The sequence below is a fragment of the Copadichromis virginalis genome, linkage group LG13 (assembly GCF_057382275.1).
Source record: "Copadichromis virginalis isolate Kocher_CV1m ecotype Utaka linkage group LG13, C_Virginalis_male_GT1.1, whole genome shotgun sequence".
In the NCBI taxonomy this organism is placed as follows: Eukaryota; Metazoa; Chordata; class Actinopteri; order Cichliformes; family Cichlidae; genus Copadichromis; species Copadichromis virginalis.
The window spans coordinates 18,571,898-18,598,722 of NC_140630.1; the positions used below are offsets into that span (position 1 = coordinate 18,571,898).

Genomic DNA, 26,825 nt, shown 5'->3' on the forward strand with positions numbered 1-26,825 from the left:
CTTGAAAGCAACTTCGGGATCATTTTATTGCCATAAGTTCTGCATGGATGCCGATACATAGCCCGGGGCTGAGAGCATGAATACTTGTGGCTGTGTGTTTGTGTGGGTGTGTGTGTGTGTGTGTGTTAAAGAGACTGTTAGCCCCCGAGGACGCTGTGTGTTACAAAGCCAGCCTGGCACTCACTAAAGGACCAACTGCCAGAGCAGGGGGCATGAAATTAAAACTCACCACCCAGGAAAGAAAGAGGGAGAAAAAAATCAGAGGGAGGAAGTCGAGGATGAGGAGGAGGAGTAGGTGGCGGAGGACAAACAAAGGATAATTAAGATGCAGGCCAGGAGACAATAGGCTGGCAATATAATATCGCCCAGGTCAAAGAGGGAACAAAAGAAATTTGCAACAGCAGAGTGGAAATGTGCTCTGCATTAATGATGTCTGCTGCAATCCTTCGACGCGATATATGTGACACAGGAAAAAATAATGATGTGACTGAAGGAAAATCACGCAACTATCGAGAAAACCACAAGAAAGACCACAAACTGTTTGGAGGAAAATTGACGCTGACCCTTTAGAACTTGAAAACCACATATCACGTGTTCACTTACCTTTATTTCTGCCAGACATACATTTGGTTTGTGTTTCTTGAGATGGCAATAGATCATCACACACATGTATACTCTGCTTCTATGTAGGCGCCCATGCCATTTTCACCTCTGATCTCTAAAAAGAACTAGAGGCCCAGAGAGGCTGTGATGAATATGCCAGACACAGGGAATGTGTGCATAAGTGTCTGTAAGAACATATTTGTATGCTTGCCCTGACTTTTGCTTTTTATTTTCTTTGGTTTGTTTGACTGCTTTCATTGCAAACTGTCCTGCCAGCTACCCAGCACAAAGGTACAGAGGTGATTACTGAAAAAATTATATGTTGCACACATAAAACTGTTGAAATCACACACACAAAAAGTTGGGAACATCCAAGCGGATGTCGTTATCCCGCAGCTCCTATCTCACCCTAGCAATGACCTTTTAGCCCAGCTCTATGAGTCAGGCTGGGAGGGCCCTGAGCGTGACCAATCCATTAGACTTCTCTGACAAGGATGAGGATGACATCTTGAACCCGTAGAGGCAGGGGAGGGAAAACGATGACGGACAGGAGAAGGAGGAATACTAAAAAGCTGGGAAATAATAGCCTGTGAGGGGAAGATGTCCCCAAAATCTGAGCAGTCGATGAATCACTCACTCAAAGTCTTTGTCTGACTTGTTTTAAGGGATTAACTATTTCTAAGCTGGCTGTATCAGCTTTCAGTGATTGTATTTACAGAACAAAGTGCCTGGGAAAGCATATAAGCATGTTTGAGTGAAACACAGAAAAAAAAACAAAAAGAATGGAGACAATTTCATCATGAAAAACAACACTTTTAGTTCTGTCTTGGTTATTAGTGCAGAGAAGTTTACTTGAAGGTTAAGTTTGATACCCACAACAAATTCTAAATGACAACTCTACTAGATTCTTATGTTGAATTTTTGGATATTTGTGTTATTGTAAGCAATGAGCAATTTTGAAAAACATGCACATTTCACTATTTTTCACTATATTTGCAATTGTGCTTTGCTAAACTTCTGCAAAATTGATAATAACAGCAAAGATGCCCCACTCTAAGCTGAAATGAGAGACCTTAGGAGGACAGAGCAGCGTTAGGGGAGGGGCTGGGGGGAGGGAGCTGGAGAGATGGAGGGAAGAAGGACGATGGGACTTTAAGGATGAGCAAATGAGGGTGAAAACCCTGTCTGGAATGCCTTTGTCTGCACGGGCTAATATTTGTTCTTGGATTTTGCCTTTTCCCCTTCTCTTACTTGCTGTTGACAGAAATGAATGAAAAGGCAGATAGCCAGGAGGTTACCAAGTAGCGAGACTTTTGCTCTTGCATGTGTGTGTGTATACATATGTGTGAGTAGCCAGCAGGTTCCCAAGCAGCAGGTGGTGAGCAGAGGCAGAAAGAACTGAGTTAAAGAATCTTGTCTGCTGCTCAAAGGTTGCCGTACTCTCATATGGAAGCACAAACACATGGCATACACGTACCAAAAAACATGTGCTTATGTGTGAGGGAAGACAGGAGAAAAAAAAAGATAGAGAGATAGACACTTTTTACACATAGTGCCAAGATCCTCACCACCTCCTTGCCCTCCCTCCACTCTTCTCCCCTCCTGGGAAGCCAGGGGCTTGAGGCTCCCCGGGTGTCTGCCTGAAGGCCATTCTCACAGCGGGCCAGTCACTGCACCGACACTTTGATGTCTTTGTATGAGGCTTCGTGCCTCATGTCCACGCTTATTAACTTCGTCAATGACAGATCAATGTGAAGCTGCAGTACGCTGCGCTGCCTCAAAATTACAGCCTATTTACCATTCGGAGTCTAGACTGGCCTTGGCATCGCTCTGAATAAACACATAATACACCAACGAAAGGAGAGAAGGCTCTCTCGTGATAGCGCTCATTTAACAAGAGCAGCAAGGAGGATATAGCTCCATTTAACTCCGGCGTCCCGACTTCCTATGGGGTTTAGTGCTCACAGACTGCAGTCGCATGTCTTTACATCCTGCAGGTCTCTAATTAATGATGAGGAGATTACTGCTCTTGTATGTTTTAGCACTCTAATGTCAGTCAGACAAATGCAGCCGACCAGAGAGCTAGATCCGTGAGAGCAGTTCAGGCTCGTCTATAACAGCACAACCCACACTGTCAAGATTTAGCACTTTGAAACCACTTCTTTGGTATCACCTCTCTCTTGTGTGTTTAGTTTTATCTTTCACTGAGCTTATTTTTAGTGTTTTGGGGGACTTTTTTATGGCCTGCTAGTTTAAGTGGTATATAAAAGCTGAGGTAGTTAAACTTTTTGATGTATGAATGATATCTCTCTCTCTCTCTCTTTTTTTTAACTGATGATTTTATCAGGGGTTGTTTTGGGGGGGTTTCGGGTGATCAGCGGGGTATCGTACTTAGTCGGCTGCTGCCAGGACAGTTTGACTCAATAGTTGTACAGCGAAACTTTTAAATAGCACCACAATGTGGTGCCTATTTCCTTCTGGTTGTGTCGAGCCAAAATAAAGAGCTGTAACATAGACACAGAGATTTGCATCAGTCTCACTTCCTATGACTGGAAAATTTCAGAACTTACAAGCCCACGCTAGGTAGGCTAGTCACTATATGCTAAAGCATATGTTTCTCTACCTGCTTGTTCATTTAAAGACTGTTAGGTGTGCTTTATTGCTGGTATAAAACTGGGAGAAGACGCAAACCCATCCTCAGAAGTTTACAAGCTAATCTACTCCTAGTTTGGGTTTGGGACTGGGAGTCAGTAAGGTATCCAGTGTAAAAATCTTTACATGCGCCACACATGTAATGCCCCACACACACACATATCCGAATAAACATGCGCACAAACACACACACAGCCTCAAACACACAAACATATGCAGCCAGAGAGATCATCTGTACTCTAAATATTTAAAAAGCCCATTCCTTTGTCTGTAATTAAAACCACTGCAGCATTCCAGAGCTGTATCCCCTACCATCAACACATCTCTCTCCCTCCATCTCATTCTAGTCTGTTGTTCTCGTCTTCCTTCCTCCATTTTGACCTTTGCTTCAGTTGCTTAGAAATGGGAATGTATGAAAATCTCCCAAAAACAATAAAACCATGGGAATCATCTGTGCATCGACTGCCCTCTCCTTCACACCCACGAGCACTCCAACACCATCTCTCGTTTACACTCGCAGTTCATCTAGAAAAGCATCGGTTCATTTACTGCTGGGAGAAAGTTAAAGGTCAGGTTTTGTCTGGAAGGTAGGCAGCCGTCTCTCTTGAGAAGGTTGCTTTTCCTAAGAGAAGTAATGATATGTTAGGACATCCCGCAGAGCAAACACAGGAACTATGAGTCAGTGCCACACACTGTTTGGTTACAAAACTCAGGGCTTCTGTCGTGCCCCGGCCTGCAGAATACTGGGGGTAAATCCTCTCCCTGCCCCACCGCTTCCTCTCATCAGAATTTGCCCAAATCCTTCTTTTATCACCGTGTTTGCTTTGTTGAGCTCACTAATGCTCTCCAGTCCATCTCATAAGGTAGGTGTTTATATGCATGTGTGTGTGTGTGTGTGTGTGTGTGTGTGTGTGTGTGTGTGTGTGTGTGTGTTTGCTTTGGCCTGCCCAGTAATGCTTCCCATCCCTTCACCCTCAACATGGAAGGAATTCAGAAAGTAATGCGATGAAGGCCTGAGAGCGGGAACACACACTTAGAGGCTCACAGGACAGACGTGTTCCTGGAGAGAGCAACAGTATATTGGTCCCTTCCAGTAGCCGAGCAGTATGTAGCATGAGATTGTGTATTTGTGTCTGTGTGGAGTTGTAAACAAGCACTTCTCATGAAGTGGAGATGGTCTAGGGAGAGCTGCTCTGATTTCAGACATAATTTATTTATTAGACCCCTGTGTGGGACGTACACACACAGTCACACATGCACACGAGGCGACAGAAAATCTGCAGTTTATTCCATCACGCACCAGCGATCAACCTCATTCCCTCACCCTTGTCTCTCCACCCCCCCTCCCTCAATCACTGCCTCCTTCCTTCTTTAAAATCGATGGAGTGTTTTGTCACCCAGTGCTGCGTTTCGTGCAATATTCATCTGAAGAAAAAAAGCTCATCTCACACTCACTGAATTTTCATAAACCCTGCATGGCATTGATTGGTAAATGAAGGGCAACAGGCTTCACACACATGAATGTCTGGGTACGCAAACACACACACTCACTCACACACACAGACACACAACAACCCTATTATCCAAGCTTCAGATGAAGGCTTTGCTTCGTACCATTGGAATCTGACAGTGATTTATGGATAAGGGGAGTCACACTACACCCTGATACACACAGCAACACAAAGCAAGGTTACTGGCCCAAACATGGGCACAAAGAAAGGTCACCGCACTACCAACAAAGCCATACTGACAACAGTGCACGCTGTGGTTCGGGGTCAACACTACATCAATGCAGCCCATTGGATGAATTCAGCTGGCCGACTAAATAAATGCATTGGCTGCTTTCACTAACTTGTTTTGATGAATTTCATGAATATGAACCTTTCAGCTCCCTCACTTAATGATTCCTTAATGAGTCTTCCGGAAACTGTACGAGGCTTGGAAAAAGCACGAGCGACTCTCTCAATATCACAGTGATCCTAAGTTTATATGCCAGGTTCTGGAGTCATTTTCCGCTGCATTACCACTGTGGTTTAGTCGGAGCGGTGAACCCTGAGAGACCAGACACACCCTGCCTCGCAGTGCAGGTATGCCCTCTCCACTGCCAGGCTTTTTCTTTCGATTTTTTCTGCATGGACATGTGAGATCCTCTTTATACCTGCTATCAGTTACAGCTCAGGTGAAGACATTGCATTCCTTCTGACTCATTATGAGTGTCGAGAACACAATGCAGCGATTTAGCTAGTAATTTGCAACGATTTTAGCTTCATGGTTGGTTTTGGAACACACACATGCAGACGCAGCAGGAGAAAAACAGATTCCAGAGGGAATACTTTTTTTCTGCACAGCAACCACAGACCTTTTCTGCAGTGCATTGCAAAATCCATTCTGGGTGCTAGTTTGTCGCTACTCGCATTCTTGCCAACAGACAGCTCTGATCCAATTTCATGCAAAAGCAAAAGATAAAGGGAATGCAAAAGACGAACAAAAAAAGGAAATGCTTGCCTGTAGCAAGTGCTAAAAGTTAAATAAAACACAGATGACTCACAGACGTGGAACATGGAGAGTGAGTCATCCACAATGAAGCTAAATTTGAGAGCCAAACACTTGTTGATTGATGATCTAAATGCTTAGGATTTTCTAATGATATTTTCTAATGAATTCAAGAACAGGTTTGCCATTAGTTCCGAGGTCATACACGCTATAAAGATAAAAATGTAGAAAGCTGAATAATTTAAATAAGGGTTCATTTAAAAAAAAAAAAGCACCTCCCTGATTTGCTCATTTCACCACTCGTGCTCTCGTGATGAGTCCTAAAGCTCCGGCAACAATAATATAGGTTTGCATGTGTGTGTGTTTAGTGGACCTTCGTGAAAGCCACTCCAGGGCTCTCCAAGGACAGCCGGCCACAGCTAGCTCAACGATTGAGGATCGACACTCAGGAGGCCGACTGACAAAAAGGCTCTCCCACTCCTTGTGTGTTTTACAGAATGGGAGAAACACATTGTTTAGAAGAGAGGGAAGACTGAGAGAGGGGGAAAGAGAGTGGAAGAGGGTGAGAGATGAAAGAGAGAGCAGGTTTGAGTGCCTGAAGCAGTACTGACAACTCAAAGACAGCGGCCTATTCAGCGCTACCTAATTGCATTCGCCGTGGCTGCTTGTTTCCTTAATTTCCCTTTTAGAGCAATGCAGCAGCTCTTGTTTTACACATTAATTATGTTTTCTGGGATCCACTTGCTGCCCCTCCCCCTTGCTGTTGACGGACAGCTTGGTTGCCTCCTGGCCCAGCCTGGCTCTGAGCAGGGGAGTGGGTGATTGAACAGGCTAATAAATAGTGAAGGAGGGATTGGTCACACCCCACCCTATTGTATCTGCGCTGTCACGCCTGACCCTTAACCAAACACACCCACACACACAAACACACATGAACCCACACACAAACTTTGATGGCCAACAACGTGTGCATACGTAGTCGCGCACAGACGCACACACCTTCACGTCACCTCTGTCAGCCCTGACCCTATAACGAATACCCAGGCTCCCCCCTGTATCCAAGGTGACAAAATGAGGCCCCAGCTATTGCCTAGCAACCAGGGAACAATGAGCACCAAGGAGACGGAATGGCGTGAGCAAAGGGCAAGCTATTCTCCGGGGGCTGAGGGTGGGATTGAGGGATGGGAGCCAAGGTGGGGAGAGGAGGCGACTAGGGGTGATGGGAATGGTGTTAGGACACATCTTTAACCATGTCACAAAGAGGGTGCCTGCCTGGGAAACAAGGCAGTGCTTCTCTAACCCCACTGGACATCTTCCTTCAACTCTGCTCAACTCACTCTCACAACTATCTCTTACTTTTGTTGGTACGCAAACCTTTGCTCAATATTCACCCACAGTATGAGGAGACACTGGGCCTAAAGCTAAAAAAATGAAACGGTGCATCACTGACTCTTGCGTTGATTTCAAACATTAAAAACATTTTTGTTATTTTACACGTGGTAACTTAGGACCAGCAGCATCCTCTGAGGCTAAAAATTAAAACCAAAAGTGAGACTGCACTTGAGAGTGTTTCCAAAAGACTAAACAGAACGGAAGAAACCACAGTGGATGACACCATTGCCGTTAAGTCCATTTTATATGTACAGTGTTTTTGAAGGACTGATAACAGTTAGACTCTAATAATAAATCTCAGAGTCCTTTAACTGACTGACATTCCAAAATTCTAACTTTACCCATGTAAATAAACCTTTTTATCAGTTCTCTGTGTTTTTCAGCCCTTTGAGCAGCGAGGGTGCTAGCACAGATGTGCTGCTGTTTTCCAGCTTTCTATATTCAGAAACATAGGTGAAGGTGAATAAAGGTGAGACTGCCGAGGGGGCAAATTGCAGCACAGGAACGCTCTGCCTATCCAGTCTCCATAGAAACTATTTAGAGCTATACTATAAAAAGCCAAAGGAATGAGAAAGATTTAAACCAATTCAGAAAGCAGGCCGCAAAGCTGTAATGATTTCACTGTGTAATTTATCGTATATCAGTGCTTGACTGGGTTTCTGCCGTTACCTCCAGCCAAAGTTTCAGGAAGTAAAATTTCTCCTGAAAGAGGTCTCTTTCAGTCATCGGATTGATATTCCAGTTTAATCAATCAACAAACCCAAAAGAAACACATTTTCAATGAAAGATATTTCAATTTACTGGATGAATGGTTAAAAAAGTCTTAAGTGAGCCATGCCAGCAATGACAGACGGGAAACAAATGGAGTAAAATGAGTGTTTAGGATGTGCAGAGGACTTTTGGCTGCCAGTTTGTTAGCTTGTTTATGTGAAAGCTCTTTGTTAACCTTCAATGATCCTCTCTCTTTTACAACATCTTTATGAAGTGGAACCAGGGCACAGCTCCTCTGCTCTCTCACAGTAACAATGTTTGATTCATACTAACTAAAAAAACGCTTCCTTTCTCTGTTTTTAAACCATTATAAATTGGATATTGGACCTGGAAACACTTTACTGTTTCCTGAAGGACAGAACAACATGCTACATATTAAATAAAGAAATAATAAAAACAATTATCAATTGCAACTTTAATACAGAGCAACTATGACTAGCTGAAGACAGGAAATAGGCTTAATCTACAAAAGAGAAGTAAGGCCATCCTATGGGCCTAATGAAGGTATCACAGGGAAGGAGTGGTAATGGCCTGTGGCTAGGCATTACGGATTAATAGAAACATAACTGCTCAGTCTCTTTCTCTCTCTCTGACACACACACAGACATACACACAATTGATTTTGAAAGGATTTAAAGGGCTGCACATTAAGGATTTAAGGACTTGTGATGTTGCGTCTGGGCAAAGTCAAATCAAAGAACTTCAGACTTCAGACTTATCCTTTTGTCACAATTTTGTTTCTCTAGACGTGAAATGTTGACACACTCAGAAATCAAGCAAGGAGCAGTAATAGAAAATGTTCCAGGATTTGTGTGTTTGCCACTGTCAGGCCTAAGCCTTTGTCCTGCATGAGGCATCTGAACATCTCTGGCCTGTAAATATCAGTAAAGGTCTCTCGAATAATGTATTGGACTACTGGAATACTGGAATGTTGTAACTTACACAGCCTTTCCTGGCTTGCTGCCTTCTTTGACAGTGGTGTGTTTATATCTGTGCCTGGCTTTGGACAGTCTTGACTCCGTGGGAACTGTTTGAATCTCCAGGTCTACACTTGGCTGGAGTTGATTCACTACTCTTTTACCCTACAAGCCACAATCCCGTGGAGGTAATATCCACTTCACTAACACCAGTACCAACAACACCCCCTCCAGTCATCGGCTTTATCCCTACATGAAAGCTGCAAGCTCATTACCACAACCTGGGGCTCATCAGGGCTCCCATTCCCGGGCCTTGTATAAGCCAGAGAAGATGGAGAAATGCAGCCAGGAGGGGAAATGGAAGAGAGAAAGAGATCTCTTATAGGGCTTGCCATCCAAGCAGCCAGGTGTTAAAGATACAGATAAGACTGTGGGAAGAAATAACAGGGGGGAGGAAATAAGGGGAAGAGGAAAGGAAAGCGATAAGGAAGTTAGGACATGGTAGATGACAGAGAGGAAGTTAGATACAGCAAAAGGGGCAGGGAGATGATTGAAGAAAAAGCTGACAGAGAAGGCGGCCTTCTGCTCCTATCTCTGTGCACCGTTTCATCCTCTGTAGGGCCCTGATGTCACTCAGCCCTCCTTCAGCAAAGTCCAGCTTTGAAGTGATAATGGGGCTTTTGGCTAATGCTCGACTGCAGGTGCCCTTAGTTCCCTCTCGCTCTCTGTCTCCCAGCACAGCCATATAGATGAGAAAAGATGAGAATCCTTTCAAAGTCTACAGATGAGGCCAATCTTTCTTCTCTGTGCCTTTTTTTCTTTCTCTCACATTATCTGCCAACCCCACTTACTCTATCCCCACACTATTTATTGCTTCCCAGGCACTGTCCGTCACTTTCAGGTCCTTCTATTGCCCTCTAACTCATTTTACCCCCTTTCAACTCACCGCATTCTCCATCTTTATGCTTGATTCAATTGCTGCACCGGACTTGATCTGAGAGTAAGGGATTTTAAACTACCGCAAAAAAACCCAAAACAATTTAAAGTTCTCTCTGGAATACAATCAACTTTCCGAGTTCCAGAAATAATGAATCAAATATAAGAAAATATAAACGCATATATATACAGTGCTTTCTCCTTCACTGTTCTTCTTTCTTTCATCCTCCCTGCTTTTCAAATGGGACTTCCATCTCTGTGTGACTCTTTCCCCTTCAATCAATACTCAGTGCATTTCTCCTCCCTCCACCCTCTTAGGTGTAAAATTGGTGTGGCTACACAACAAATAAACACACGCAGGTCTGTCTGCATCTCAGATATAACACTCACTTCTGGAAGCTTTGATTGGGCGGGGCAGGTTTGTGCATGTGCATGTATTTTCCTGGCTGAAACAGCAGGGAAGGGGAATCAATTCCATCCCCCAACGATTTCTTGTTAAACTAGAGAAAGGTAAGACGGAAAGACACCCACTGCACAAAATATCATACTGTTTCTCACAAATATATACATATTTATACATCCACAATAGGCATACATATGCACTGCAAGGCTAATGAGATCACGGCTTCATGCTGCGATACCAACAGGAGAGAACTGTGAGAGGGAGCCACTATTGGAAACAGATATGCATTTGTACTGGAATTCATATTTTCCTGCTTGCAATGCTCACCAGCTCTGCACTGCTCAATATGTCTTTTTAATGGAATGTAGGCGGTCTGTGTACCTAGCAGACAAGTGTCTTTTGTTCAGTGAGAAAGCAGAATGGCTGAGGAGAAAGTACAGAGTACAGAGGCACACGACAGAAAGCTCTGGTTGGATTTTACTTATGAAACAGATGAGTCCTTCTAAATATAATAAACAAAAGTAAACAAGTCAATTTTGTTTTTGTTCATGCTTATCAGTGTTGTGTATAATAGATTACTTTGTAACTCATTAAAGTAAAGTTCAATAATCACATTACAGTTACAATTACATCATTGCTTGGGATTCCAAAGGTTCTTCAATTATCTGCATGTTGGGCGGATGGAAAGTAAAAAAATATGTATCAAAAATGTATTTTTCTTCCTGCACACTTGCAATTTAAAACGCTGCTTTCAGTTAATGTGAAGGGATGAGGAAAATGATGGCAATATAAACATTACTTCTTTTTTATCGCAGTAAACAATAAGAGGATAAGATAGAGAGCATGCAGACTGCCTCCAGGATAGTAACTGTATTACAATGCTAACAGAACATTGATTTTTTTTTTTTGCAAGCATCTGCACAGAAAGGACAAAACTAGCAAAGAATCCAGAATTAGGTTAAAGCTGAGTGTATGCTGACCCCAGTACAGCAGCCAGAGCCTGTTCTTCAACAGGTAACAAAGGCAATGACGAGCATTAACGCTTGTAGCACTGTAACCTCTGTTTATACCTGCATCTACTTCTACAGTAGAATCACATTAAAATCACAGCGGCAACATGAAGTCTCTTTAAGCTGGTTTTCACCATTGCTTTTAGTTATTAATGAATAATGTACAGTGCATTACATTTCTTGAGAAACGACCCTGATGTAACTGGTTAATAACATGAAGGCTGTATAAATCTGAAGGTTGTATTGATTTTCCTATAAGTGCACAACTGCCAATCAGACTCAATCGAATTTAATCAAATTCAATCCAGAAAACCTGTTGCTTCATGCTTACATCCATCACCATTAGCACCATATTAGCCTCATTAAGCCTAAAGCACACAAATAGCCATCTTCATGCAGGGAAATACTCTTTATGGAGTAGCAACAGCAGCAGCTCATTAGCCTGTAGCATCTCAAGAACAAAAGAGTGTGTGCTAAGTATAAAACCCCTGAGAATGGACCTGCTCACCACAGTGACAGATCCCACAATTCACAAACACAGAGAAATATAGCCACAGGGCATACGAAGGAGTTCAACCAAGTCTCTCCTTCCACAGGATAAAGGGATATGTCCAAAGCCTATAATTATATATGCATACAAAACTAAAAATCCAAAAATCTCTTTCCATCTATTATACCACCCTTTTTCCAAGCAACTGGATCATAAAATATGAGGCGCTGTTTGAACTATTTCACCTTCCAAATCCTTCTTTCTTTCTCTGTGTCTTCCGCTTACTCAGAAAAGGTAAACAGCCCAAGTCCAAGCCCCACAGAGCATTGGTTGCTACAGCAGCAAATCGGCAGGAGGTGGGCAAAGTATGTGTGCAGTGGCATTTGTGTGATTGTGTGTGTCTCTATTTGAGGGTGTGTATGTGTGTGAAGGCATAATTTGCCCTGCAGTTTGTTTGTTTCTGCTTTTCAAAATCACAGAATCAGAGACTGAGCCTGAGGCCACAGGATGGGGCTGGACTAATCATTTACTGTACGCGTGTGGGTTTCCACAGTGTGTGTGTGTGTGCGCAAGCTAAACATGCACATGTGTGGGTAGCTCCATGCTTCTTCCTGCTTTGCAGGATGTAAGGAAGGGTTTTCGAATGCCTTCACCCCTCCCCACCCATGGGATCAGAGGCGGTGTTTGGGTCTGCTTGGGATACGTCCAACACTGAGCACCAGACTCTCGCATCCAGACCCTAACAGCTCATAACTAGAGATTACACACAAATACTCAAGTCTTCCTGCTAAGAACTTCACACACGACACTTCCACATGATGATCCAGAGCTGATAGTGTTGATCGAAACCCCAGATCTTGAAATGAACCGTAACGAGGTGGACAGATGCACTGAGTGAGGGAAACACTCTCTGCAGGGAGATTGCACTCTATTACTGCTGTGATGAATGAGCTGGATTTCTCATTCTGATAGATACATTCATACTCCATACTGCTTGACTGTATGAGCCAATTTTGCACACACATGACTACTAAGCAACATGACCGCAAGCAGGACAACCCAACCAGCACTGCATTGGTTGTTATTCCTGGAACGGGACAGCAGACTTCCTCAAACCCCTGCTCTAAGATTCCAGGGAGTAAGTGCATATATGTGTGTTTGTGTGTGCATGAGGGTAGCCTTTTCTCCTCTGTGCGTCAGTTCCAATCTGGACAAGGCGAAGCCAGCCGTCACAGAGGCAAACTGCCGGCAACGGCACAGAGAGGAGGAGGAGGAGGCCTCTTTCTGCAGCTCTGCGAGTGAAATCCCCGTGTGTGTATACTCATGACGGATCTAGACCACACTGTGATGTCTTATTCATGCCGTATCAATTCATAATGACCAGCCTAGTCCCCAGTGTGAAGATGTGCGTGCACACGCAATCACAAACGCATAAGAACGTGCATGTGTGTGACTGGACGGTCACCACTGAAGAACTTGCCCATGTGTGTAAATGTGTGTGTGTGTGTGTGTGTGTGTGTGCGCGCGCACATGTTTGCTTGTATGAATATTTAGAGCATCAGAGATGGTATGAGTGTGTATGTAGAACAGCGTGTACCAGACAGTGGACATACACACACACACACACACAGACCACTGATGTCCCAGTGCTTGAGTGTGAATATTTAACAAGCCTCAATCCATCTGTTCAATTATTCATGAGGAAGGACACAAAATCGTTAGTAAATATAAACACCGCTGTTTCTCTCCTGCTTTTGCTACATCTTTGCTGCTCTCCTTTGCACCTCTGACCATCTCTCTCTCTGTTCTTTAACTTTGTCTTTCTTCTGTCTGTTTTTTGTCCTCTTTTTCATTCTTTCTCATTCCCCTTGTGCTGTGGTTGTGAATATTTCAGATGGCAGAGTGGTTTCTAAATTACCCCCTTTTGGCTTCCGCTCTCCTCACATGGTTTGGTCTGCATTTCTCTCTCACACACGGTCCGACTCGTAAAGAAAACAGTGACAAGCCATAAAAGCCACTTTTACCATCTGACAAGGACAGGGGCAGGAAGAGGGACGGGGGCAAAAAGTTAAGGTCTGGCCAGTTTGGTCGCCAAGTCAGGTATTTCAAACTGCTTAATTAAAAAATAAATAAATAAACGTCACCCGTGCACTAAAGTTAAAATTTCACCCAGCGTCACTCAAATTAGGAAAATAAATATAGATAAACACCTCTGATGGTTTTTGTTGAGGAGGTGAGTTCTTCCAGGAATAATGAAAAAATGTGTCTTTTGTTATTAGTGCTCAAAGGATCCTTGGAGAGCATTTCCTTTGCCAAGGTCAATGCTCTTTCTGGCAGTTTTAAAGAAAGTGATGAGGATCTTCATCAGATTTGCTGGGTTGTTCAACACAGCCTGAACTCTACTGGGCAAGCTTTCTTTTAATTTATTTAAGTATTCTCCAGGAATAGTTCTCCAGGCTTTTTGAAGGACATTGAAAACTCTTCTTTGGAGGTTGGCTGCCTTTTGTTCTGTTCTCTGTCAAGATGCTCTCACACTGATGCATTAATACTGAGGTGTGCGATTTTTGTTTTCATGTTCAAAATGAAGCCCTTGACAATCAGATGCTTTTCAGATGGTTTTGCATGGTGGATCCCTGGCTTGTCTCTTGATATAAGTTTTCTATGAGCCATAACATCCTGTACTGGACTTAAAATGAAGTGAAAAAGGAACCAATGTCCAAAGACAAGCTTTGAAACACTGTCAGAAAACCCAAAGACCATTTGGGCAATTGAGTGAGAGATGCAAATGCTAGCAAAACAGCCAATAGCAGCAGATTAAAAAAAAAGTTGGATGTCCAAATTAAACTGTCATTTTCACCATAGAAGATCTCAATAGCATGCATAGTCAGAGGCTGGCCAAGATGCACATAAAACGTGTGGCTGAAGCTACAATAGTCAAACATTACAATCAGTTTTGTTAAGTGTGTTCAATAAAAACGTACTACCATAATGACAATACTGTCACAATTCACATACTGTGCAAGTAACTTCATAGTGTATACAATGTACTAGACGGAAGTTTCGAAATGGATACACAGTGTGAAGTCTGAAGCTAGCTTCACTGAAGTCTGTGCTGTCATTATTTACTTAGTGTCAGACAAACCACAGTCAAGAAATCAGGATGTCTACCACTGATGGCACAGAAACCTTCTGATGAAGATGAGTTGCCATGGGGACTGCTGCCAAGCGGGAGCCCAAACAGTCCTCTAAGGAAGAGAGAGAGTCCTAGCACACTGAGGCAGGTCATTCATCAGAAGAGACAAAGAGAAGGAAACAACAAGACCAGCTTGAAGCATTAACAGCCTGCCAGATGCACACACACATGCATGCATGCATGCAAAGACGCCTACACAGCACAGTATTATACAAACACAAACGGTCACGAGGAGAGAAACCCCCCCCCCACACACATTCAACTCAGTCTTTCACGCAGTCATACACAAAAAGTCAAAAGTCAAAAGAGTTAATTTGCTTGCTTTATGGCACAAGAAGTCTTGGAACACTGGAGCAAGTTTACAAGCCAATCAATCTGAAGCAAATGAAAAGGGGAAAATAGTGTATATGTGCTGAATGGTAACAAAGTCAAAACAAGTGGGAAAACTGTGACAGAGAGATGATTTATAGGCTTAATGATAGTGCACTTTATTCAAGATTTCCTACCCTAAATAATTCTTTATTTTCACTCTGAGCTACTGTTCCCTAAGCATCAAGCAATCAACAAACACAAAACACAGCATCTCTCCAACACAAACACAGAAGAAGCAGCTTTGCATCAACACATATCTGAAGCGGCTCTTTTATCTACAGTCAGAGCCACAGAAAGGACGTAATCCCTTGTGTATGCATACCATCCACACACAGAGATCTAATTATAGTGTTATTCTCTGAGTGTTTGTGTCTAATTAGTGTTATTTACATTTTCCCTCAGTTTTCTTTCTCTTGTGTGTGCACATTTGCCTGTGTGTCTCAGTGAATGTGTGTGTGTGTGCGTTTGGTGTTTGTGTATATTAGAGTACCCGTTGCCAGGCATTAACGTTAAATTGAAGGATGTAAAAAAGCTTCTTAAAGACGGATGAGACACACCCCCTTTTTCAAACCTTTGCCAGGGTTTCCTCAGCTCCCCTGTAGTGCAGGTACTACCACACCCTTCCCACATCCCTCCACCTCCCTCATCTTTCCTGGGGAGTTATACAAGAGAAAACCTTCCCTGATTATCTCCTTAACCCACAACATAATACAAAAAGTTGGTCATTATCGAACGCGACACCCCCTCTAAACAAACCTGTGTTGCTGTCCCAAGCAAATACGCTTGCTCAAAAACCTCAAAATACCCTTTTGTCTCCTCCTCCCCCAGTCACCCATCGTCAGCCTAAACCAGATGCTATTCCCTGGGGCCAGCTATCAGACCAATTGCTCTACACGCCCCCGACTCTACTCACCTATGCCACTTTTTTCCCTCCATCCTGCGGTCCTTCCTTCCTCCTGCTCTCCCACTGCGAAAGCACACTAATTACAAACATGGATGAGTAGATTACAGATCTGAAGCGCAGTGGAAGTGGGATAAGGAGTAGTCAAGGGTGGTGAGAGGGGGGCAACAGGTCGTTAACAGTGATGAATGCAACTCTATTTTCACTGTTATTGTTCAGTGATGTTCTGCGCAGCGCCTCTCACCTCCGAGCCACTGTTCCCATGCCTTCTTGTCGGGGTCATCCATCACAGGAAGCTTTAACTAACTCCGTCTCTCCCTAATCATCTCTAATCAATTCCAATTATCTTTCCTATTTCCCCCATCAGTGTCTCCAGGATCTCTGAGGCATGGCAAAAGATAGGAGGCAGTGTAGCAGGGCTCTGTATAAAGAGTTTGGCTCTCACAAGAGAAAGTACGTAGCTCTTGAAAATCCACCTGTGCAGTTTTCTGTTTTTTAAATGAACCAAGACACATTATACACCTTAAACCTATTAGCTTTGACGCTCAAGCACAAGATAAAATTCAGTTATTTCTAAATGCTAAATATTTCTTTCTTTTACGGTAGACTTTACTAGAGCTCTTTAAAAATGTGTTCTAGCAAGAGCACTTGGATTAATTCATCTTCCCTTTGTAGAGCAAACTCATTACCCCGTTAACGTAATGACTCCATGGGATCAAGTGTTTAAAAACTTCCCACAAAACAACACTACACTGCTCATTTAACCAACACCCTTTTATTAACCCGGTAGCTTTTCCTCTAAAGTTTAATGAGAGCGACAATCTCATCTGCTATCCCTCGCTCCTCTACCCCCTTTTGCCCTTCGTTCTGTTTGTCCTCTCAGCAGGGTGTCTAAGACAAATGGCCACTTTGTTATACAAGCTTTCCTTAAAACCCTCACTCTAGAATGAGCAAAGAGAATAATAAAAAAAAAGAGTAGAGCAAAAAAGACAGCAAGAGCGTAAAAGTATAAAAAAGCAGAAGGGGAGCAATTAATCCTGCTTCCAAGAGAAGAGAAACCATCTGGGTTTGTGCTACACCTGAGGGCAGCGGGCTTTCACATTAACCTCTTTTGTTGGGATCATAAAGGCAGACCCTAACAAGCCCCAGTGAGCTCTTTGAGCAAGTGCAAAGATTCGCACACAAATACATACGCAACCACAGACTCTCTTTGTCTATTGAGCTCTCTCCCTCTCTTTCTCTGTCGTCCTCAGACACACACATAAATGCACACATGACATAGCAGTGAAAGTCTTCCTCTGGGAGATGAGGACCTTTTAAGTCCATTAAAAGCTGCTGGCGGGAGCGAGACGAGGCTGTAACCCAACCGCATCCGACTGCAACCAGAACCCATGGTGTGGTCGGGAACACTGCTCAGGAGTTGAGAAACACCTTAGGAAAAAAATATCTTTGTCTTCTACTGCTGCTCCTGATCCCACGCTACTAGCCCAAATTTTTTTTAACAAGGACTACAAGTCTTTCACAAAGTAGTATCTGTCAGTCAAGCACTGGCACCATAAAGATTGAATTATTGCTGATTCCTTGGCCTTGGATTTGTTTTAACTGTTAAAAAATGCCAGGCACTTTCACACCTGAAAAGCCTCAAGGTCAATTACTGTTCTCTTCTGTCTAACCAAGGATAAAGAACAAATGAGTGTATACACAGACACATAGCGAATCGATTAAGCAATGTTAAACAAAGTCTCACTCTCCAGAACATGGCTGAGAACCCAGTGATAGGTTTAGAATAATGACCATGAAGTTAGACTGGATGTGTTAGCACAATCATTTGGCTGCTGGCTACGCCAGCTGCTCCAGATGGACCAATCACACTGGTTCAAGGCCATCCGCTGGTCTGAGAAGCCTTGGTCTGCTCTTAGTCTACTAGACACACAACTCAGTGCTGCTCAGTGTGAGCAAACAACAAGACAACCAGCCTTGTACCAAAAGAGGAGGCCTTAAATTCCCAGCGGCTGGTTTGGGCATAATGATAGGTGACGTGGGGAAATAGTTGCAAGGAAGCGACAGATAGATTCAAGATGGTGTTAAACATCAAACGCAAGATAAACAGATGGAGGGCTAAGGCTAGGATCATGGGTTAGTAGTATCACTATGAGTATAGAAGGAAGGGAAATGGCTTTTCCATGTCCCACTGTTTCATTATTCCCAGATGCTCCAGGTAATCTGAACGCGAATAATAGGGGCTCCAATGATCAGTTAGCAACAGGGACACTGATTATACCAAAGAAAGAAAAAGAAACATAGAGCCTCTTTGTAGATGGGAATAAAAGTTAAGCATTACTGTGGGATCGTCTCGCTGCATGAGGTGCATAAGTGGAAGGATGTGTGGGTGTGTGACTGAATGGGACCGGTCTTAACAAGAAGCAAACGAAAGTGTGCTCCACCTTCACCATTCATATGATGAAGGTGGAGCATGCTGGCGGACTCGCATGACATAAAACAATCTCATTAAGTAACAAAGCCATCCTTTCACCTGGACTTAGGTTCACAGTCTAATTTGTCCCTTAGCTCCAGTCTGATCAAATCTCTGTCACCCCTGGATCCTCTTGCAGACAGTCTGAAGCCCTTTTCAGACACGGGATACGTAACATTGCTGGCTTCATCCAGCTCTTAAACTGGTGCCATTCTGTCATTCAGACACTTTTACGTTATTTTTCAGACAAACCCACACAATGAGACAGCCAAAGTACAACCACGAATTTTTCCATATGTGCAAAAGAGCTGTTACACTTGTGGCAGCAAGCATTGTCGGCATAGTGACTTTAATTTGGAATGCTAAGTTATCTTTGCCATTTAAAAGAGCAGGATCTGTGCTGTGAGCTGCAGAAGCTGACCCACAAAAGACCGTTCTTCCGGATTAGGAATTTCAAAACTGCGTCACAAACAAATTGCAGATTAATGTGCAAGTTATTACTGCTTACAAATCCATTAATGTAGATATGAAGCCAACTAGTTTAGATGTCCATTCTTCTCACCCAGTTCATTTTGCCTTACGGTCAACAAGAAAGAGTTCTGATGTGTATTTCACCAAGTGCAACTGAAATATATTTGTACTTTAATTGTGTTTATACCTAATCAAACCAAAGCCAGAATTCACCAGACCTGCCTAACTGAGCCATCTTTGGTGGTTTGCATAGTGTGCGCTGACAGAGAGGAAGAGGTAAATTAATAAAAAAGCGAATGTACTTACAGTCGAGACAGGCCAGGGTTCTTCTGAAACAGCAACTCAGGAAGCTGCTGCAGTTGATTACGGTTCAGCCGCCTGCAGCAAGGAAAACGTATGATCAACCAGTGATTGTGCGTGTGTGTCTATGCATGTGTGTCCTTGAATGTGTAGGCTGTGAATAATTTCTTCTAGCTGCCGTAGAATCGGCTTAGCCACAGGCTATTGTGTTTCAGTGTGCTCTGCATGTCACATAAATATCCAACTGAAAGTTCGGGGGAATTAAAACTGCTGGTCAGAGACAGTGCCGTAAATTATCGCTACACAGTTAAATTACTTTGTTTTGCCTTGCAAAATAGCATTCTGTTGACTTTCCCAGAACAACAAAATAGCAACATTTCAATTTTTTTAAAAGTGAATCATATCCATTCAGTTATAGGAACACTAAAACATTTTATTCGGGACGATCTATTGGAAAAAAGATGTTTCTAAATAAAATTAAGAGGAATGGATGAGCTTATTCAAGCCCAAGGACACACTGAGAGGAGTGGTGGTTGGCAAGAGACTCCACGTCAAACAGCTAACATCTAAGACTGGCAGGCTTTATGCAAATACAACAATTAAGTCAATGGAGAACAGACTGTTGCTAATCTGTTGAAAACCACAACTCTCTCCTTTTTGAATGGCCCATTTGAGGCCCATGGGAGCGAATGAGAGGACTGTGGCACAGAGACACTGCAAATGTGAGGCCACTGCCATGCCTTCAGACAAATTCAGACAGATGTTAGGACTTGTGCCACACACTGTATACACTGAGAAGAGTGTTCGGCCAGCTGAGAGGGAGATTTAGTGCATAATGGACATTAATGGTCTGCTGCTGCTTCGTTCACACTGAACTGTACCTGCTGGTGGGTTAGTGGCTTTTAAACATTAAAGAAACGAGCCACTCAATTTCCACATTGGTCTGGCACATGGAAATGTCTACCCAATGTTTGGGATCTGTTGAATATGGAGGAGGAGGAGGAAAGGCAAGCTGTGCGTGGTCTCAAGTTTGGTAACACAGACTGTTAATGTGGGTTTCAGATCAGGGGAAAGTCTTTTATAAGTTAACCACTATGTCTGCATTACGGCGTGGTCCATAAAGTCATCTGCTGTGCAGGTTTCCATGTGGCTAGCACTATTGATTTACTAATGAGCGGGTTAAGGAGTGGTTGATTGCGTTTGTCTGTGTGTTTTCCCGGCGAGTTTACAAGCTGTCAAGGAGTCCTGGTGCTGTCCAGATGAGCCAGGGTCTGCGGTGGGGGAGGCCTTTTAAGCCCACATATCCCACTGAGGGCATTCCTGTCAGGCAGAGCTAATAAAAATACTCGCAGCCCACACCGTACCCTCTTAGCACCATCCAACCACAATGAAAGGCCAAGATAGTGCCACACACTTGATTTCGCAAGATTTTATGTATCATTCCTGTTAGTCTCATTACCCCCAACAAATACAGAGAGTGAAAACACATGAGAATAAGGGTGGGATTTTCATTTCAAGTTTAAGTGTGTTCAGGCTATCTAAAGACAACCATTGGTCATACTCACAGTCTTTCCAGCTCCTTCATGTCATCAAAGGCCCCACGCTCAATCACAGTAATCTGATTCTCCACCAGCTGCCTGCAGAAAAGAAGGGAACGAGAAGTTACGTCACGTCAACGTCTGTAGGGGGTCACTCTGGCTTTAGAATTGTGTAATGGGCTTGGTTTTAGGGTTTAGGGGGCAAGGGATTTTGCAGTATGTACAGTATTTATATATTCAAGTAGGGTGCAGTATATTCAACACTTCTCTTCCACATACACACAAACACACAGAGGGCAGTGGTGTGGACTGAGGGGCACTGGGAATCTTGGCAAAAGGAGGAGGGATAGCAGCCAGGAAAGTTTCCAAGGTGGTTCAGAAAGTGTGTGTCTGGTGCTCTAGTGTGGTCCACTGAGTGTAGTAGCTGGGTGGAGAAGAGACGAAAAGTAGGCAGGGGGTCAGAAAGTGTGAGGTGAGCTCCAAGTTTTTGACATCTGACTGAATCAAGGGAAAGTGGGATGTGCGTGTGTGTGCGTGCGCCTGTGAAACAGCATAGCTGTACCATATCAGAGTTTTTAGGCACCACATCAAGGCTATTAGACATAAACAAGCAAACATGGATGCACACAAACACAGAATCCATGCACACAAGTTGCAACACATCCCTTCCTCAAGTACAATGCCAAAGCTAAGACACAAAAAAGGGGCTTAGATAGTTTTGGAGTGTTACAATAACACAAAATCAGGAAGGAGAGAAAAGTGTCCAGCAGCTTTAGAAGCAACAAGTGCTCTCCTTCATTACATACACAACTGTTCTGTGTTGAAGGTAACCTCTCATGTCTCCTGTGAGGCCATGGCGCACTGCAACTCAGCAATCTGGGCTTCCTCCCCATCGAATATAAATGCTAATCACTTTTCACACTCCATAAACATGGAGAGAAACGTGCAATTCATCTCAGATCTCTTTCTCATGAATTTAGATGGAAGCGGAAAAAACTGTGATGAGTACTTTTGAATTGAGAAAACTTTTTTTTTCTTTTTTTTTAAGGCAACCTGCAGGTACATAACCTTCAATTTCTCTGATCTCTTTTGCTATCTACTTTTTGTTGATTGTTCCTTTATTACTCAGTACGCATTTCATCACAGAACAGAGACACACTGCAGATTTTGAAGAGCCAAGCACTCGGATAGGTGGATGTAAATCAGCTGTGTTGATTTTAGACTGACAGAAGAGATGGCAGCTCAGTGTAAAGATAAACCTCTGCTCCTGTTCTTGCTCCTTCTGAGGGCAGGATCAGAGGTCAACCTGCTGTTGCCCCACAAAGCCAACATATGTAGATACTTGTTTTTTAGTTTACAACTTTCATTGTACCAGCATTTTGTTTATCATACTTCATGTATATGGAAGGAAATCCTGTGTGTGTGTGTGTGTGTGTGTGTGTGTGTCTGTGTGTGTATGTATATGTGCCTTACTGTGGCAGTGAGAGTGGATCACAAGCTTAACAGCAAGGGAAGTTCTGTTTTTGGTAGCCCTGCAAGTTGTTTCCTTCTTACTTGCTAGAAGCAAGCTATCGACACGAAGGCATTTAACCTCCACATGAGGGTAGGAGGTGGTGCAGAAAAAGGGGCATGCTTAGGAAGACAACAAGGGACGAGAAACGTTGGGACCAGGAGGGAAAAAATGGGCAGGGGGGATGGGCGAGTAACCATGAGGATTGAAAACAGTCAGACTTTGCAGGGTAATAGGAATTATGCTGAGATCATGTTACATTTAAAACATGTTCGGGTCTACGGCGCTTCCCCTTTAGCAGCGTTTTTAACACCTATAGCAGTGCTCACCAGTTTGTGTGCACATACACACAGAGAAACTTTTATAACTACTTTATTACCCGAAGTCACAAGTGCTGTTTAATTTCACAGGAGAGGGAATTGATGACTTCACCTGAATGTGTTAGCTGTGTTGAGAGCCCATTTAGAACTGGCGCTTGTGTGCACATTACATGCTGATGTGAGGGAACAGAGGGCAAGTGAGCATGTGTGTGTCTAAGGGACGGTAAAGTGCAACTACAACAGGCAGAATACAGTGAGAGAGAAGGCCATTACATCAGTGGTTGCAGTCACTCAGGAGCTTAATGTACTTTGGAGTAGGACTCTTGATGAATGCATTGCCACTTCAGTGGGTTTATGCTAATATCAGCCGAAAGTCAGTATAGCTGCAAACTGCTAGGGTAGATACAATTCAGATATGCATGGCTAGATAAACTCAGTCACCAACATGCTCCACAGATACTCCTACTGTACAAACAATTCATTACTGCCCATAAACAGAAGGTGAGTACTTACAAAACTCTGAGGTACTTCAGTCCAGCAAAGTCACTCTTAGTGATTCGTGTGAGGTTATTCCCATTCAGCTCCCTGCAAAGAGAAGGATGCAAACAAAAATTAATAATTACATTTTACCTCTGAAACTATTCAATAACAGCTTAATGAGCGCATAGCAGCATAGAGGCTGTCACACTTGAGGGATTAAAACTGCACACTTCTGACAAAAGTGACACACACACACACACACACACACACACACACACACACAGTGCACTTAGTTTTTTGCTAAAACATAATCCTGGTATAATAAATGTTGAGAACTTCTTTAAAAGCTAGTGTTTTTTTGTTGGAAATCAAGGAGGCTCAAGGTGCTAAAAGGAAGTTCAAGCTAAGTTCCAACTCTTCTGGGAGATATTAAGACGTCCTTTAAAGCCACATTTGAGCTGCCTGTTTGTCTTTCTGTTCCAGCCTCCTCCAACCAAACACCGCCCCCCACCCCTTCCCTCTCTGTCTGCCATGTCCTTCTACAATCGGTGGGGATTAGCAGGAGCCAGCACAGGGGATTTGGGTAGGGCCACAAGGCCAGAAAGCTAAGTGCTTTGGGTATAATGGGAGCAGTTCCCTGCTGGGAGCTGGCCATTGCTGCAAATAAACAGGAAATCAAGTAATTGAAGAAGTGATTTGAATTTTAGGTTTGTTTTCAAGTCCTAACCAGATGAACTTGACTCCGACACCCAAGGTTGTTTGGTGGATTTGTTGACCTCTGGTTTGTGTAAATGTAAGATTTACTTTAAACCTCAATAGTAGATTGTATTCTCCTAACAGAGGGAAAAACAAAGCAGGCAAAGCAAATCATATAAGCCTCGAAGGCACTGAGAGTAATCAAAACACACACTTTGTGTGTTCTATTAACTTTCTGAGCATTATGTGTCCACCCTACACTGACCCCCAGGCACTCCTTCGCAAAGTAAAACCAAAAAACTAGTTCCAAATCTACACCGAAACCACTGCTCTCCCTTCCTCAGCAACTCTCTCGCTCTCTCGTCTAATGACCACTCGAGGGACCGTAGTGCTATGCGGTACGAACGAGAACGGTCATTATAGACAGATGGTGGATGTGTGTGCGTGTATACACAGGTGCATCGACAAGCGAAGCGACAGGACCACAGGAAAATAAATAATGGACTGGGCTTCGTTAGCCTGGGCTCTGATACACACACATGTGGAGCTCATTACAGGTGCTTACGAGGATACGCGCATACACCCACACACATGCCTTTTTGGATTTCCAGTGTCTTATCTTCAGGGTGGTCATCGCTGATGAAACCCTGACAACATTAAAAAAGAAAGACTAAGAGACAAAGATTTGGGGGTTATTAAAGAGAGGGGTGACAGAACAAATATATGGAAAACAAATGCTTTTTCCGTTTAGCAATGATGTTTTGTTTTGTTATATAAACAGAAGCCTGTCAAATATCTGCATGTAAGCTGTTATACAACACCATTTCAAAATCTTTTTATATTGTTTGATATTGGGTGGCTGCACTAAATTAACTCTTTCTGGAAACATCTTCAAATGCTGCAGTATCCCGCAGGAAGAGCCATCTTAAAGGACACACCTGTTCAGCAAAGCAGTGACATTTAGGCAATGCTCAAATGCCACCACCAGGCTATAGTGTTTAGTCAGGATAAATCCATGGATTCATACTGTTTATGACATAGGCTGACCTTTATGATTGACATTTTGAAAACATCAAGCAATTTTTTACAAAGTCCTTGAAATTGCTCCAATGACAGTCAGGTCTTTTAAAGTTGTCCCGACATTAATCTTTCCACCTTAGCTCATCTTCTTCAAGGACAGATGACTTATTGATGCCGTATTGACACAATCCTTGACAGTTCAGTGCCACACTGAGCTGTAAGATTGCATATTTCTTGCATTGTCCTAAGCATGAATTTCAAAAATATATGTACTGGGCAGTGTGTGTGGCTGATTTTTGGATGTCCGGTTGATGTAAAGAATTCTGGCATTCCCATCCATTTCTGTTTAAGGAGGGAGTAGCTATGGTATGTAAAAGAAAGAAAAACACATAAAGAACAGCGGTATACAAACGGTCACATTGTTCAGATCTACAAAAAGATTGCAGAATACGCCCTGCACACGTGATTAAGCCATGCCTCTGGATTCAGCATTGCTTGTCTCTGTGTTTATTCCACATCTAAATAATGGCACAGTATGCCAAAGTCAGATTTAGTGCCAGTTCAAGCAAAAGTCTGCTGTTTATTAGCTACAGTATCAGTCATTGCTGTTTCCTTTGTTTTCCAATCAAAGAGAGCTAAGCAATGGCTTTTGGCACTGCAGCAAAGGCATATTAACTCCCTCCATATACAGATGTTTTCTGATACTGACTTTGTGCGGGATTTCACATTACAGTACCGCAGTATTACTTTAGAGGCTGAAAATTATTAGGTATCAGACTGAGCTCCTATAGTAAAAAGATTTCCACTTCCCAGTCTCAGTCAAATCCATTCCACCCTCTGGAAATTCTGTAAGAATTCCCAATGCTGACACACTTCCTGAGGAGAAACCGGATTTATGACATCACAATCTAATCCGTCTTCATCTTCTGTCCCAAGCAGATTGATGCCTGAGAGTATTTCCTGGTGCACCTTCCCTGGGGTGGACATGTGGCAGCTATGCTCCATTGCCCTGTATCTCTATAAATTCAAAGAAGCTTGAAACACTGCTACAATGCTGAAAAACTCATTACGTTTATATCTGCCAGCTGCTGGGGTCCCTCTTCTGAGCCTTTTTCTGACCTGTTTCAAATTGAGCCACATTATGTGAAATGATACTCCAAGTCAGAGAATAAGCAAGCACAGTGGCTCACTGAAGTTTTCACACAGATTGATCCACATGTGCTCTTTTTCTTACACACATATACAACTACAATTTCAATATATGAGACCAAAGAATGCATTGAACCACTCCCACTGACGTGTATATGAACAGCACCACTGGGACAGGCAATTGTGTTCAGATCAGAGCCAAATCACAACTAAATGGTCACAGGAGAAACTACTGTTGGCTGCAGAGATTTTCAGCAGCAGAATCGATTTGTGCCAGAAACTTTTCAAATCAAAAACAAACATAGAACCACTGGCTAGCAAATGAGTCATTATGATGAGACAGTTACTTAAAACAAAGCAGGATAAGGCAAACAACTCAATTTAGAGTTCCCACATCTCACAGGTTTTGTTAATCATTCCATTCAGAAACCATATTACTGCTACTAGAGTTGTTAAAAAAAATACTCAGATACAAATCACTACTGAAAAGGATAAGACGATCATTTGCAGCAGTGTTAATACCAGCAGCGCCTTGTTTGCCTCCTCCAGCTGACACACAACTTCACACAGTACTGCAGAATGGAAGGCACACAGCCCCTCCTGCCAATAACACCTGTTCACATGACTTTGACACTTTGACAAATTTCAAGAGGTCAGAGGTCATGCCAACAACATTCTCGTGTTTTTAAAAGTTATTATAAATGTTAATCTAGCCAGTACCCATGTTAATGCTAC

The 26,825-nt window shown here is 43.0% G+C and overlaps 1 protein-coding gene across 4 annotated transcripts in view; it reads right to left on the bottom strand.

Annotated features, from left to right (window-relative positions):
• Window positions 1-26,825, bottom strand: part of slit1a (slit homolog 1a (Drosophila)) — an 83,008-nt gene that overhangs the window by 48,266 nt on the left and 7,917 nt on the right. For all 4 annotated transcript variants that reach the window (XM_085477745.1, XM_085477744.1, XM_085477743.1 and 1 more), the window contains exons 2-4: window positions 23,259-23,330; window positions 20,943-21,014; window positions 19,384-19,455 (exon numbers count right to left, since the gene is read on the bottom strand). In XM_085477745.1, the coding sequence (XP_085333871.1) occupies window positions 19,384-19,455; window positions 20,943-21,014; window positions 23,259-23,330 (216 nt within the window). The remainder of the gene's footprint in view (window positions 1-19,383; window positions 19,456-20,942; window positions 21,015-23,258; window positions 23,331-26,825) is intronic.